Here is a 14,156-nt window from a genome sequence, read left to right as displayed (position 1 = left end):
TCACAGGCACCCTCCTCCACTCCGCCTCTGCCCTTGAGCGGTTCCTGCTCCTCTGCCCACAGCAGCAGTCAGGTGTCCGTGAAGGAAATGTTTGAGCGGAAGAAGCCACTTTTGGCCAGTCACCCCCTTGCCCGGCGTCTGACAGCTGGCGTGGCGGAACTGTTAGCTCGCCAGCTGTTACCATACCGGCTGGTGGACTCTGAGGCCTTCCGTAAATTTGTGGCCATCGGAACACCGCAGTGGAAGATGCCAGGCCGCACTTATTTTTCCAGAAAGGCCATACCCCAACTGCACCGTGAAGTTGAGAGGCAAGTGGTGTCATCTCTTGCGAAGAGCGTTGGGTCAAGGGTACACCTGACCACGGATGCCTGGTCTGCCAAGCACGGGCAGGGCCGCTACATTACCTACACAGCCCATTGGGTGAACCTGGTGGTGAACGATGGCAAGCAGAAAGCGGCGGACCAAATTGTGACACCTCCACGGCTTGCAGGCAGGCCTCCTGCCACCTCCTCTCCTCCTGCTACATGCTCTTCGCTGTCCTCCTCCTCCTCCTTGGCTGAGTGGCAGTTCTCCTCTCCAGCTACACAGCCCCAGCTCCGCAGGGCCTATGCTGCATGCCAGGTACGACGGTGTCACGCCATCTTAGACATGGCTTGTCTCAAAGCGGAGAGTCACACTGGAGCAGCTCTCCTGGCTGCTCTTAAGAAACAGGTGGATGAGTGGCTGACCCCGCACCACCTGGAGATAGGCAACGTGGTGTGCGACAACGGCAGCAATCTGCTTGCCGCTTTGCATATGGGGAAGCTGACACACATACCCTGCATGGCACATGTCATGAATCTGGTGGTTCAAAGATTTGTGGCAAAGTACCCTGGCTTAGCGGATGTCCTGAAGCAGGCCAGGAAGTTCTGTGGGCATTTGAGGCGCTCTTACACAGCCATGGCACGATTTGCAGAAATTCAGCGTAAAAACAACATGCCGGTGAGACGCCTCATTTGCGATAGCCCCACTCGCTGGAACTCGACCCTCCTCATGTTCTCCCGCCTGCTAGAACAGAAGAAAGCCGTCACCCAGTACCTCTACAACTGGAGTAGAACGAAACAGTCTGGGAAGATGGGGATGTTCTGGCCCGACAACTGGACAATGATGAAAAATGCATGCAGGCTCATGCGGCCGTTTGAGGAGGTGACCAACCTGGTGAGCCGCAGTGAGGGCACCATCAGCGACTTAATTCCCTACGCGTACTTCTTGGAGCGTGCTGTGCGTAGAGTGGCGGATGAAGCTGCGAATGAGCGTGACCAGGAACCGTTACGGCAGGAACAGGCATGGGACCAATTTTCATCAGACCCAGCTGTTTCCTCAACACCTGCGGCAGCACAGAGGGGGGAGGAGGAGGAAGAAGAGAGGTCATGTGCAGAAGATGAGTCAGACTCAGAGGATGATGAGCAAGGTGTTTCTTTGGGGGAGGAGGAGGAGGAGGAGGGGACAGCGGCAGGAGAACAACCGCAGCAGGCGTCGCAGGGGGCTTGTGCTGCGCAACCTTCCCGTGGTATTGTTCGCGGCTGGGGGGAGGAGGTTGACTTACCTGACGTCACTGAGGAAGAGCAAGAGGAGATGGAGGGTACTGGATCCGACTTTGTGCAGATGTCGTCTTTTATGCTGTCCTGCCTGTTGAGGGACCCCCGTATAAAAAACCTCAAGGGGAATGAGCTGTACTGGGTGGCCACACTACTAGACCCTCGGTACAGGCACAAAGTGGCGGACCTGTTACCAACTCACCGGAAGGTGGAAAGGATGCAGCACATGCAGAACCAGCTGTCAACTATGCTTTACAATGCCTTTAAGGGTGATGTGACGGCACAACGCCAGCAAGGTACCACTGCCACTAATCCTCCTCCCGTGTCCACGCAGTCAAAGACAGGACGCTCCAGCGATCTCATGGTGATGTCGGACATGCGGACGTTCTTTAGTCCAACGCCTCGCCGTAGCCCTTCCGGATCCACCCTCCACCAACGCCTGGAACGGCAGGTAGCCGACTACCTGGCCTTAAGTGTGGATGTAGACACTGCTGTGAACAGCGATGAGGAACCCTTGAACTACTGGGTGCGCAGGCTTGACCTGTGGCCAGAGCTGTCCCAATTTGCCATCCAACTTCTCTCCTGCCCTGCCGCAAGCGTCCTCTCAGAAAGGACCTTCAGCGCAGCTGGAGGCATTGTCACAGAGAAGAGAAGTCGCCTAAGTCACAAAAGTGTTAAGTACCTCACCTTTATAAAAATGAATGAGGCATGGATCCCGGAGGGCTGCTGCCCGCCCCAAGACTAAGTCAGTCCCCGCACATACAGCATCTCTGCCTGCACGCCGTGTGACTGGCTGCCTGGCCTGCCCCAAGAAGACTAAGTCGCTCCCAGTCCCTCCACACAGCATGTCTGCCTGCAGGCCGCTTCACTACCTTCTCCGCCACCACCAACAGGGTCCGGGACTCCAGGCGGATTGCTGAATTTTTTAGGCCGCTGCTAGCAGCGGCCGCTGTAATAATTTTTCGGGTGCGTGTACATGACTGCCTAATTTTTCTGGCTGCACTGCGGGCAGCTGCAACAACAAAAAAAAAGGCATGAACATGCGCCCATTCCCCTTCGTGATCATTACCTTGCCGTGGTGAAGGGGCTTGCGTATCACAATGGAGCAATGACCGGCGCCTAGATGAGTGTCTCGGGGGGCACACCCACGATAATAAGGTCGTTGCCTCATTGTGGTCAGACCAAATTTGATCAGCTGGACAGTCACTGTTCTGTCATTCAGCTACATCAGCCAGGTGACTGACCATATGGGCTGTAAAGCCACCAAAACCTGCACTCTCGCCATGGTGCGCACCAGTCCAGCACGGCCGTCACTACACAAACAGCTGTTTGCGGTGCGTTACACGATGAGTTTGGTGCGTCAGTGTGAAGCAGTACCTTAATTACACTACCTGATTGATGTATACACATGCAAGATGTTTGAAAGCACTTTAGGCCTGTCATTTAACATTCAATGTGATTTCTGCCCTTAAAACGCTGCTTTGCGTCAAATCCAGATTTTTCCCGGGGACTTTTGGCATGTATCCCACTCCGCCATCCCCCCCTCCAGGTGTTAGACCCCTTGAAACATCTTTTCCATCACTTTTGTGGCCAGCATAATTAATTTTTTTTTTCAAAGTTCGCATCCCCATTGAAGTCTATTGCGGTTCGCGAACTTTAACGCGAACCGAACCTTTCGCGAAAGTTCGCGAACCCGGTTCGCGAACCGAAAATCGGAGGTTCGGCCCAACTCTATTTAAAAGGAGAGGTAATGTTGGTTTACCTCCCTTTGAAGATACAAACCAGGAATATAGAGTGGATTTTTTTTTTCTTCATAAAAAACATAAGACCAACATGTTTCGTAGGACGGTCCCACCTTTTCAGGTCTGTGACTGTAAAGTGCCGTGTGCGTGCGTGCGTGCGTGCGTGCGTGCGTGTGTGTGTGTGCGCTCGAGTCCAAAATAGCCCCAGCCATTGACACTTTACCGTCACAGACCTGAAGAAGTGGACCAGTCCCACAGAATCCGTTGTCCTTGTGTTTTTTGTGCAATAAAATTGAAAAATTCCACTCTATATACCTGGTGTGTATCTTAAGAGGGAGGTAAGCCAACATTACCTCTCCTTTTAAACTGTCTTATTTATTTTATTGGGCATCTCCACCGCACAGATTGAAATATAGTAGCTTTGCAAGCAGAGGGCTTAAATTATACCTAGTTTGTGTCTCACAAAGCTTCGGCAGCTAAAAATCCTCATATGTCTCTTACTTTAGGTGTCCTTTAGCAGGATTTTTAGCTGGATATGGTGGCTGCCAAATTATTTTTTACTTTTAAACAATTCCAGTTGCCTGGCAGTCTTGCTGATCCTAGAGAGAAAGCGAGTGTGGAAGCCAGAGCACTGATCAGACCCCACATGTCAAAAGAAATCTCAGTCACGGTGGCCAGCAGGACTCCTCCAATAATTGGAATCAAGGACATGTAAACCTTTGTGGTCTGTTTCTCCTTCATAATTATTCTAGACAACAACACCACCCATATTGGCATTGTGGCAATCAGTCCTGCTCAGGGCCGGGCCGAGGCAGAGGCTGGAGAGGCTCCAGCCTCAGGGTGCAGTGTAGGAGGGGGTGCACAATTCATTCAGCTGTCATTCCCAATTGTGTTTGAAGCAGAAAGAAATAAGAAAAGGTGATACATGGCAGCGACTGCAAGCCAGATAAGTAGCGATTAAGGTGTTGGGGGCCCTGGGGCACCTCTTAGTGTAATAGCAATCAGTGTGTGATGGCTGGGGTGGGAGGGATGGGGGGGCGCACTTTGCTGTCTCAGCCTTGGGTGCTGAAGGACCTTGTCCCACCTCTAGTCCTGCTGATCCTGTCTGTATCAGTAGTGTATAAATCACACACCTGAAACAAGCATGCAGTTAATTTTGTCAGATTTCAGTCAGAAACATCTGATATATATGCTTGATCAGGGTCTATGGCTAAAATTATAAGAGGCAGATGACCAGCAGGGAAGCCAGGCAATTTGCATTGTTTTAAACTAAATAAATACTGTATATCGGCCTCCTTATCCCTCTCACTTGAGGCATGCTTTAAAGTGTCCCTGAGATGGTCAGATAAAAAGATTTTATACTTACCCGGGGCTTCTTCCGGGGCTTCTTCCAGCCCCATGAGCACTGATGCGTCCCTTGTCAACCTCCCAAGTGCCTCTGTTCTCCTGATATCGGTCCTGGTACCAGGCGAATGCGTATGCACAGAAGAGCCGACTGGTGTGACTGAGCCAGATTACCGGGACCGATACCAGGCAAACTGAGCCACTCAGGAGGGCGGTGAGGGTTAGATCCGTGCTCATGGGGCTAGAGGAAAGCCCCGGGTAAGTATAAAATCTTTTTATTTGCCCATCTCAGGTTTACTTAAAAAATTTGGCATCATGACCTGAACCATCTCAGGTGAGGGAGTTACATGCGTGGTTCAGCATCATTATACTGTTCACATAGTGCAAAAGTGTAGTGGACAACACTCCTGATAAGGGTATGATGTGCCAAGTCACTGGGTACGGCAGCACTCCAGGCCCAACAGTAACGTTGCACAGATGAAGGCCGGCACCATCCATTATTTATGCTCTTAATTTATTCAGAAGACCACATCAGCAACGTTTCGGAGGAACATGCTCCTTTCTCAAGCCCTGTCAGTGTGTCTACTATATTTATATGCCAAAAACCATGGAACGTGACCAATCACGGGCAAGTGTCGCCTATGGTATTCTGAATAAATTAAGAGCCTCAACACTGGATGGTGCCGGCCTTCATCTGTGCAACTTTTCACATAGTGGGCACCCCACAGACTGCTGTATGACAGGGTCACACTGCCTGGAGCTCTGGGCATCTGTGCTGAGGTAGATGGCTGTTGCGTGGCTCCTGACCAGGCAATTTAATAGTGATTTATTTGGCATCAGCTAATGAAGGAGTCGCTGCACAGAATTGGCTCAGCAGCTGGGTGCTGCACAGATTTAGGGGAATATCTGAGCCTGCAGTTGGGTGTGAAATGGTCGGTTTGTCTATATTTACACCTGAAGATAGACAGCTGCCAAGAGGGGGGATCTGGCAGACCCGAGGTGTTATATAACAGGCAGGTGGTAATAGACACCACTGTAATACAGTAAACACTGTGTAATATTACAGCATCTGTGCTGGAGTCAGAATAAACGTTACGCTGAGGGGATCACATATCTACGGCTGTCCCTGTGCTTGGCTGTGGGCTGACATGGAACAGTGACAAACTGCACTGGTCCAGATCACTGTGCCCTCGCTCTCCGGGGTCAAGTGGCTGATTCCAAGTGTACACATAACTTTTAGTTTTTATGCTGCATCATTCTACGTTGTGCATGTAGGATTTTAAAGTGGAACTAAATTCAGCACTTCCTCTCAGCTCTAAAACAGGCACAGCAGTACAACACACCAATGACATTCATTAAGAACGTTTTAGATGCGTTTTGAAAAAATACAGCAAGTCCTGCATTTTTAAAGATGCACATTGCAAAACCCAAACATATGCATTTTTTCATGTGGCTCATTGACTTGCATAATGTGCGTTCACGTTAGCGTTTCTGCCTAGTGTGTTGCTACCCTAAAGGTCCACTATCCCAAAAAATTGTAAAATTTAAATTACATGTAAAAACATACAAATAAGAAGTACCATATTTTTCTTCCAGAGTAAAATCAGCCATACATTACTTTTCTCCTATATTGCTGTCACTTACAGTACGTAGTAGAAATCTGGCAGAACTGACAGGATTTTGACTAGTCCATCCCTTCATGGAGGATTCTCAGTATTTAATTTTATTCTCTACAAAAGCACTCCCTGAAAGGATCTATACAAAGATGCAGGTCGCCCCACCACCACCTGTTTGCCACCTATTCTGGCAGCTGGACTGAGCAACTGCCATCCACAAAGGGCTTTTGAAAAAAAAAGATGGGCTAGCTGCAACGTCGTCACTAGGGTTGGTGTCACCTGGTGCGGAAACTAATGGTGTCACCCCTCTTACCCCATGAACCTCCAACCTCACCAGGTAGCAACGGTGCTTGTTATAGGGGAATGATAAGATGATCACCATGTGGCCCTGGCCCCGTTATCAGCTCAACATGGAGCAGCCAGAAGAAAGAAGAGCAGGAAAGAGAAGTAGACCAGGTACTAGCCTGGTTGCTATTTACATAGCCTTACTCCCCTCTTTTAGCCTGGAGCTTGATGTCACTCCATCTGCTGGTGACACCTGGTGCGGTCCGCACATACCGCTCCCCCTAGTGACTTCACTGGCTAGTCGAAAACCTGTCGCTTCTGTCAGATTTCTACTACCTACTGTAAGTGACAGCAACATAGGAGAAACGTAATTTATGGCTCATTTTACTCTGAGAGAAATGTATTGTATGTCTTTGTGTGTTTTAAATTTATTTTTTTTGTCATAGCTGCCCTATAAGTCTGTTGAGGGGAGTGTGGCCTGGTGGATGGGGTAGTACTGGAATAGCCAATCGGAAGGAAAATTGATCGATTCTCACACTCTGCTTGGAGGAAAGGTCCTGTCGCCTCCTCTGTTGAAGACCCCGGTTTTGTTTGGGAGGATATTGCAGACATCTATCTGTTAGAAGGCAGGGGGACAAAAGTCGTGGCTTGCACTTAAATCAGAATTTCAAAGCTAAACTAATTTCTTGGATTCTGAATGGTTCAGCTAAACCACTGGTGTGCTTCTCCATGCTTGCTTCTCCAGTTGTAGTGTAATGACTGGCTGTTTCCCCCCTTTTCTCCAGGGATTGGTTATGCCTCCATCGTCATCGTGTCCCTCCTGAACGTCTATTACATCGTCATTCTGGCCTGGGGCGTCTATTATTTATTTCAGTCCTTCCAGAGTCAGCTGCCGTGGGCCCTGTGTCGTCAGTCGTGGAACACTGAGAACTGTGTGGAGGACACTCTCCGGAAGAACAAGACCATGTGGCTTTCCCTCAACGCCACTAACTTCACCTCTCCTGTTACAGAGTTCTGGGAGTAAGGACCAGTCACCTGTGTGTGTTTTGTTTTTGGGTACAGTTTGTAGATGGATGTTGACTAAATATAAATGGCCTTCTCCAGGGGCGCCTCTAGTTTTTTTTGTCACTGCAGGCAAGAAAACCTGTGGTGCCCTCCCCCCGCCTCATGGCAACGCCCCATGAAAATAATCGTGGCAGTGTTTCACTACAAAATAATCAAATGCAGCAGCATTTCACAAGAATATAATGCGGCAATATTTCACCAGAAAATAATCGTAATGCAGCAGTGTTTCACCAGAAATTACACTTATTGCGGCAGCGTTTCACCAGAAAATACATGCAAATGCGGCAGCGTTTCACCACAAAATACACATAGGCAGGGCTCCTCTCCTCTTCCTATTAGTTCCCCTAATACCTGCCTTCTTATAAGTGCACTATAAGGAAAAAAACATTTACTCACCTGCAGAAGACTTCTTTCCCAACCTCCCTCTGTAACGCGGCAGATTCCCCGCTGATCTTCGTGCAGCAACTCCGGCTGCAAAACTCCCACGCTGACAGGCAGAGCAGGGATACGGGAAAATTGCACCCCAAGACCTGCAATGGAGACACAAATAGTCTCCAGTGCAGGCCTGCGGACGCCATTTTAGCCCTGCTCCGCCCGTTGGAAACCACGGACCCCACAGGCTGCAGAAGTGAACTTATGGGCTGCAGTCAGTGAACTGGCGCGGCGTCTATTAGATGCCGCAAGCCTGTTCACCACCTGGGGACACAACATTCGGCTGAGGGGAGGCGGCGGTCCCCATGCCTTCCCCCCCCGCACAGCAATCGTGACCTCCTGGTTGGCCTGGCATCAGGCGCCTCTGCAAGATGGTCAGAAGGAGGCACAAAGGGGGACAGAAGGAGTCGCAAAGGAGGACAGAAGGAGTCACTGGGGGACAGAAAAAAAGCACAAAGGGGGACAGAAAATGGCAGAGGGAGATGAAAGGAGGCAGAGGGGGGCACAAAGAGCCACAGGGAGACAGAAGAAGGCACAAAGGGGCACAGAATGAGGCACGGGGACAGAGGAAGGACACATGGGGACTGAAGAGGCACATGGAGACAGGAGGGAGAGGGGGACAGAAGGACACCGAGTGGGACTGAAGGAGGAACAGGGGGGCAGAGGTGGCACAGGGGACACAAGGAGGCACAAAGGGGCACAGAATGAGGCGGAGGTGGCACAAGGGGGACTGAAGGAGGCACATGGAGCCAGAAGGAGGCACAAATTGAGACAGAAGGATAAACAGGGGGTCAGACATGGCACAAGGGACTGAAGGAAACACAAGAAGACAGAAGGAGCCATAAAGGGGGAAAGAAGGATGCTGAAGGCACAGAGGTGGCAGCTGCCTGCAACTTGCGCTAAGTAGATGCAGCAGATGCAAGTAATAGAACACCCATGGGGTGGGGCTTAGCCTGGGGGTGGGGCTTAATTTGGGGGAGGGGCTTAATCTAGCAACATGGTGCCCCCCCAGGACCAATGGCACTCCAGGCAATGGCCTGTACTGCCTATTGCTAGAGGCTCCCCTGGCCTTCTCACACCTTGTTTAGGCTATATATAGTTCCAGTGGCGTAACCAGACTTAATAGGGCCCCCCTGCAAAAATGATAGCAAAAGGACCCCTTGGTCCCTAAACCTCATGAGGGTCATGTGATCGGGAGTCGGCGAGTGGTGGCAGAGTGTGTTCTGCTGTGAAGCAGCTCCTGGAAGCAGCTAAAAATTAGACACCCCTGCTACTCTGCATAGCGGGAGGAGGTGCAAGGATGGCTTTTGTGAGCAAACAGGGAGGTTTTTTTTTTTTTTGTTACTAATTGGCTGCAGTTGGGGAGAGGGAGGAGCAAGGGCCCCCAAAGCCTCTGCAATAGCTGGAATGATTGTTACGCTGATGTAAAGTTCTGTTTAAGGCAAGACATAGAACATTTGTATCACGCTTTTCGCCTGGTGCATTAAAAGCCCTTTGGGGCTGCAGCCACTTATGGTGCTCTCTACGGGTGACCACCAGGATCATTATGGAGCCCTGCCCAAAGACTCCCTGTATAAACTGTACCCTGTACAGTTTTACATACTCTGGCATGAGCCGGGATTCAAACCATGGCTCAAATCCCACATCAAAGGCAACAGCCTTATCTGTATGCTATCCAGACTCCACTCTAATGCTAAGTACACATGATACAATTTTCTGTTAGATAGTTTCTCTCATGTTCGATCTTATTTTCGATTTTTCTGGTGGATTTCTCATAGAAGTGAATGGAAATCTATTCGGAAAACGTTCAGAAATCAATCTGAAAATAAATCTGAAAAATGGTCGAATTGAAAATCGAACAGGAAATTGTATGGCGTTTACCCAGCATAACATAAAAAATGCAATCCAGTTATCCTAGGCACATATATTGTCGGTCCTGTTTAAGTTAGATTAAAGGTGGTGTTTGGTTGAGCAATAAAAATAGATGGTATTAGATTAGAAGCCCTGTAGCCAATTACTTTGTTACTTTTTAAACAAAAAAAGTATTCCTTTTTGCATGAGGTTCACAACACAAACACAAATAGGCAGCAGAATTCTGAATGCACATTCTAAATAAATGGTCTCACTAGATGCTCATTAGTCCCATAAAAAGTCCTGCTAGTCCAATTCTTTTTTGTTGCAGTTTAATTACAGGATGTGGAGACAAACACAGGGACAACAGGGGACCCCAATGGTGTAGTATTAACTGTAGCTGGGAATAATGTAGTGTATAGCATTGGATTCCTAGAGATAGTAACCACCAATAAAGTCTGTGGAGAAATAACAGTCTCCACTTGTCCACTGGTATTTCAATCAATCATAGATACTGTAGTTGAAAACTGTGAATTATCAACTACCATTTGGGGCATTTGCCCTGAGGAAGGGGGAATATGTTCCCATGAAATGCGTTGCTACAGTGCTAATGATGTTTGCTTTATTCCACCCTCCTATTTGTTGTAGGGTTGCCACCTTTTCTGAGAACAGATACCAGTGTTACCATGTTTTTCTATTTTTTTTTAATAATTATACATATGAATTACATCCTACTTTCCTTTGCTGCGTCTTGTAATAGCTTTATTTGTCCTGCTGTCTCTGCCATGTCCGTTGTAGTCATTTTATTTGATCTGCCTGTTAATTATTGCCAGCTATATTTGAATCCTCTTCATCTTGGCAACAGAACTTCTTGTGACTGCCAGTTTGGCACCTGCTTTAGAATGTAATTGTGGGTTGTGTCCCTTCTCATGCCAAGCTGTGTCTCTACACAGGCCGAGAGAGTAACTGGGTGGTGAAATTATCCTGCTGATTTATAAAGAGAGTGCAGGTGCAGGAATATGGGAGATATCACTAAGCATGCTTTGGGGCTATCATACGTCTCCTGTTTTCATTACCTATTGAGTCCCTCCCTGCCCCTGAACAGGATGGTAGTTCAGATTTTTCGGACTTCGCTGTCTGATTGCAGTTTTTTGAAGCAGTTAGAATCAATATGACAGTACTTGAAATGTCATTTTTTAGGCCGTTGCTTGTAGTCATACACATAGTGATTGATTCACACAGCAGCGCTATGCTGTAACCCACGAAATCAGGTATGTTTGTTTACAAGGGTGAACTATATAGAGCATAAAATACCAGGTTGGTGAGAACATGATGCACAAACATTACACATTACTTAAATTCAAACTTTACAACAGAACACTGTGTTGTGAAAAAAAAAAACCACAGGGCTCCGGATCCACAGGGAGCAGGCTGGTGTAGTACTTTATTTTCTGGTTGAACTTGATGGAAGTATGTCTTTTTCCAAATAACTATGTAACTATGATTCACTAGTTTGAGCAGCACGAGGTAAAAAATCCAATCAGGTGACAGGCAGCCTATTGGGCCAATCAAAGGTGCGGGAATCACATTCTTCAAATCCAAAGGACGCGATGGGGCTAAGGGGTGGGCTTATAGGAGCGTGCATTACAGGGAGGTGCGTAAGATAGCAGCGCACACTACACAGCACTCCTGCTCATACTGTGCGCTGGAGATTTTTTTTACCTTGCGCTTCTCAAGCTAAGAATCAAGCCCATAATTTTTATAATAGATTTTTGTGTGGTTCAAGGGGTGTAATGCATGAACCTTTGGTAATATTGACGCACGCTGCCTATTACCAGTACTAACTCCAGCAAATTACACAGAGCGTGTCCTGCAGTACATGAATAAGGTGTGCATTGCTTTGCTAGCTCAATAGAGTAGATAAAACTAAATCTGGGCAGTGCGGGCACCAGCCAAGCTTCAAAAGAACATCAGCAATTTATTTTATCCTGAGTAAAAGGACAAATTGCACAGTGTGGACTACCTGACAGCCGTTTTGCGGGTAATACCTGCTTTGTCAGAGGCCACAAAAATAGTAATGTGTGTTAAGCAAGTACCGTAAAGTGTATTACCCATGGACTGTGGGTCACGCTAAACTAACAGTACTCTGCTAGGGCTGGTACTGGTAACATTGCCATGGGCTGCCTGTGCATGGCAGCAAATACCGTAGCTTCGTGCATCAGGTCCGATGTCTTTTTTTCAAACTGAATAATTAAATAAAAACACCTAATAGTATATGGGTCACTTAGGCTGCATCAGATGTTTGATTTGACCATGCTGAGTTGTGCCATATTGACTCCTGCACAGTGTGACTTGAGATGATAGGTCCACATATAGTTCAAGCCTAGTTCTCCTGCCCATCCCTGTCCTCTTAATCCACCAAAGACAAGTGACAATCTGCCCTGAATGTCACCCTAACTGAATGCGTTAGAAAGTCCACCCAACAGTCAGCACTGAATTGGGTTACACAATGCCCTCTATTTAGATATTAATAACAGCTGGTGGGCATTTTATGTCTTTTTTGGCTGACCTGGGCATCTCCTCGCCCTGCAAGATACATTCTTCAGGCCTAAAATAGACATTCCCAGATCTTCAGAGCTTTTGAAAACGTAATCCCTCTCGTGTAGATGTGACTTTGAAGGTTCTGACCCACAAAAGTGAATTACCAGCATCACTCCAGTCATTCTAATTGAAGTTGTCATCGGGAAGGACCTGGCTGGAAATGGTTGATAGGTCAAAGATCGCTTCCTTTGTGTGTACTGATACACTTGGTAATTTATTGCTTACTGGCAAGATTAGAAGGTACTGGCTTCTGAAATTCCCCAATAAGCCCAGTGCAGCTGCCTACTCATAACTCTGCCTAAATGTTAGTGTTGCTGGCCAAGGTTGTAGGGAAACGGTTGAATAAGTTGGGTTAGGCTAACTGTTAAAGAAGCACTGCTTTACTGTTAAAAAAAAAAAAAAAAAAAAAGAAGCACCACAATGACCTGTAGTATAATGTAGTCAATTATTCAGGATACACAATTTTCTGTTCATTATATTGGTTTTACCATCAGAAACCCTTCCTTGATGTACAGTATATATTGCTGTATACTGGTACAGTATGTAGCCCGCCCTCCCAGTGGTGCTAGGCTATTTAGTTATGCAGTCATCTCCTCCCAGTGCAATCTGAGAGATCAGGTGTTGACTCTGCTGATTCGGAACATACAACAAACATCCATTCCACAGTGTTGCTCCTTGCCAGTAGTAAAGATGTTGCCACCTGTGATAAATTTAAAGCACACCCGAAGAGGAATATGGAGGCTGACAGCTGCTCAAGCTGCTCAATCTCTTTGGCGTAAGAGGCGCCCAAGGCACGTGCCATACCTGCACCTCTCTAGATACGCCTCTGCTGAATCAGGGTCTATGGCCTCTTGACCTTGCTCAGGGTCTAAGAGTAGCATCAGCTGGACAGCCAGGCAATTTGCATTGATTTAAAGGTTATACACGTCGGCCTCCATATTCTGCTCACTTCAGGTGTGCTTTAACATGATTGCAGTTTAAAATTTATTTATATTACTTCCCAATCTGGTGTTGGGGTTACTGCTGGTAGTGCAGACTGGTAATGTAGTCTGGGTAGACGATGTATTGTAACCAGTGAATAATTATATCCTCTTCTCCAGGCGCAAAGTTCTTAGCTTATCAAAGGGAATAGACGACGTTGGCGTAGTGAAGTGGGACCTGGCACTATGCCTGCTGCTCACCTGGGTCATCTGCTTCTTCTGCATCTGGAAGGGAGTTCGCTCCACGGGGAAGGTAAGGTGGATTCTGCAGTAGGTGGACTTCAGCAGTCACAGAGGGCCACAATTGTACTTCTAACATCACATGCCATGATTAATCTTTCAGATGTTTTTCCCTTAAAGGATACCCGAACTGACATGTGACATGATGAGATAGACCTGTGTATGTACAGTGCCTAGCACACAAATAACTAAGCTGTGTTCCTTTTTTTCTTTCTCTGCCTGAAAGAGTTGAGTCAGGACTGAGTCAGCCACTTACATACCTGATATTTAGACAGGAAGTGACTACAGTGTGACCTTCAGTGACAAGAAATTCCTCTTTTTACCTCTTTCTTGCTCTCAGAAGCCATTTTCTGCTAGGAAAGTGTTTTATAGTTGGAATTTCTTATCAGTAAGGGTCACACTGTAGTCACTTGCTGTCTGAGT

At 47.6% G+C, this 14,156-nt stretch overlaps 1 protein-coding gene across 1 annotated transcript in view; it reads left to right on the top strand.

Moving 5' to 3' along the window:
• Window positions 1–14,156, top strand: part of SLC6A6 (solute carrier family 6 member 6) — a 123,553-nt gene that overhangs the window by 73,523 nt on the left and 35,874 nt on the right. Inside the window, exons 4-5 of the mRNA XM_068253062.1 lie at window positions 7,350–7,584; window positions 13,614–13,746. Coding sequence (XP_068109163.1) covers window positions 7,350–7,584; window positions 13,614–13,746 — 368 coding nt within the window. The remainder of the gene's footprint in view (window positions 1–7,349; window positions 7,585–13,613; window positions 13,747–14,156) is intronic.

Source organism: Hyperolius riggenbachi, chromosome 9 (genome assembly GCF_040937935.1).
Source record: "Hyperolius riggenbachi isolate aHypRig1 chromosome 9, aHypRig1.pri, whole genome shotgun sequence".
NCBI classification, from domain to species: Eukaryota; Metazoa; Chordata; class Amphibia; order Anura; family Hyperoliidae; genus Hyperolius; species Hyperolius riggenbachi.
This window is presented reverse-complemented; position numbering and strand designations above follow the sequence as displayed.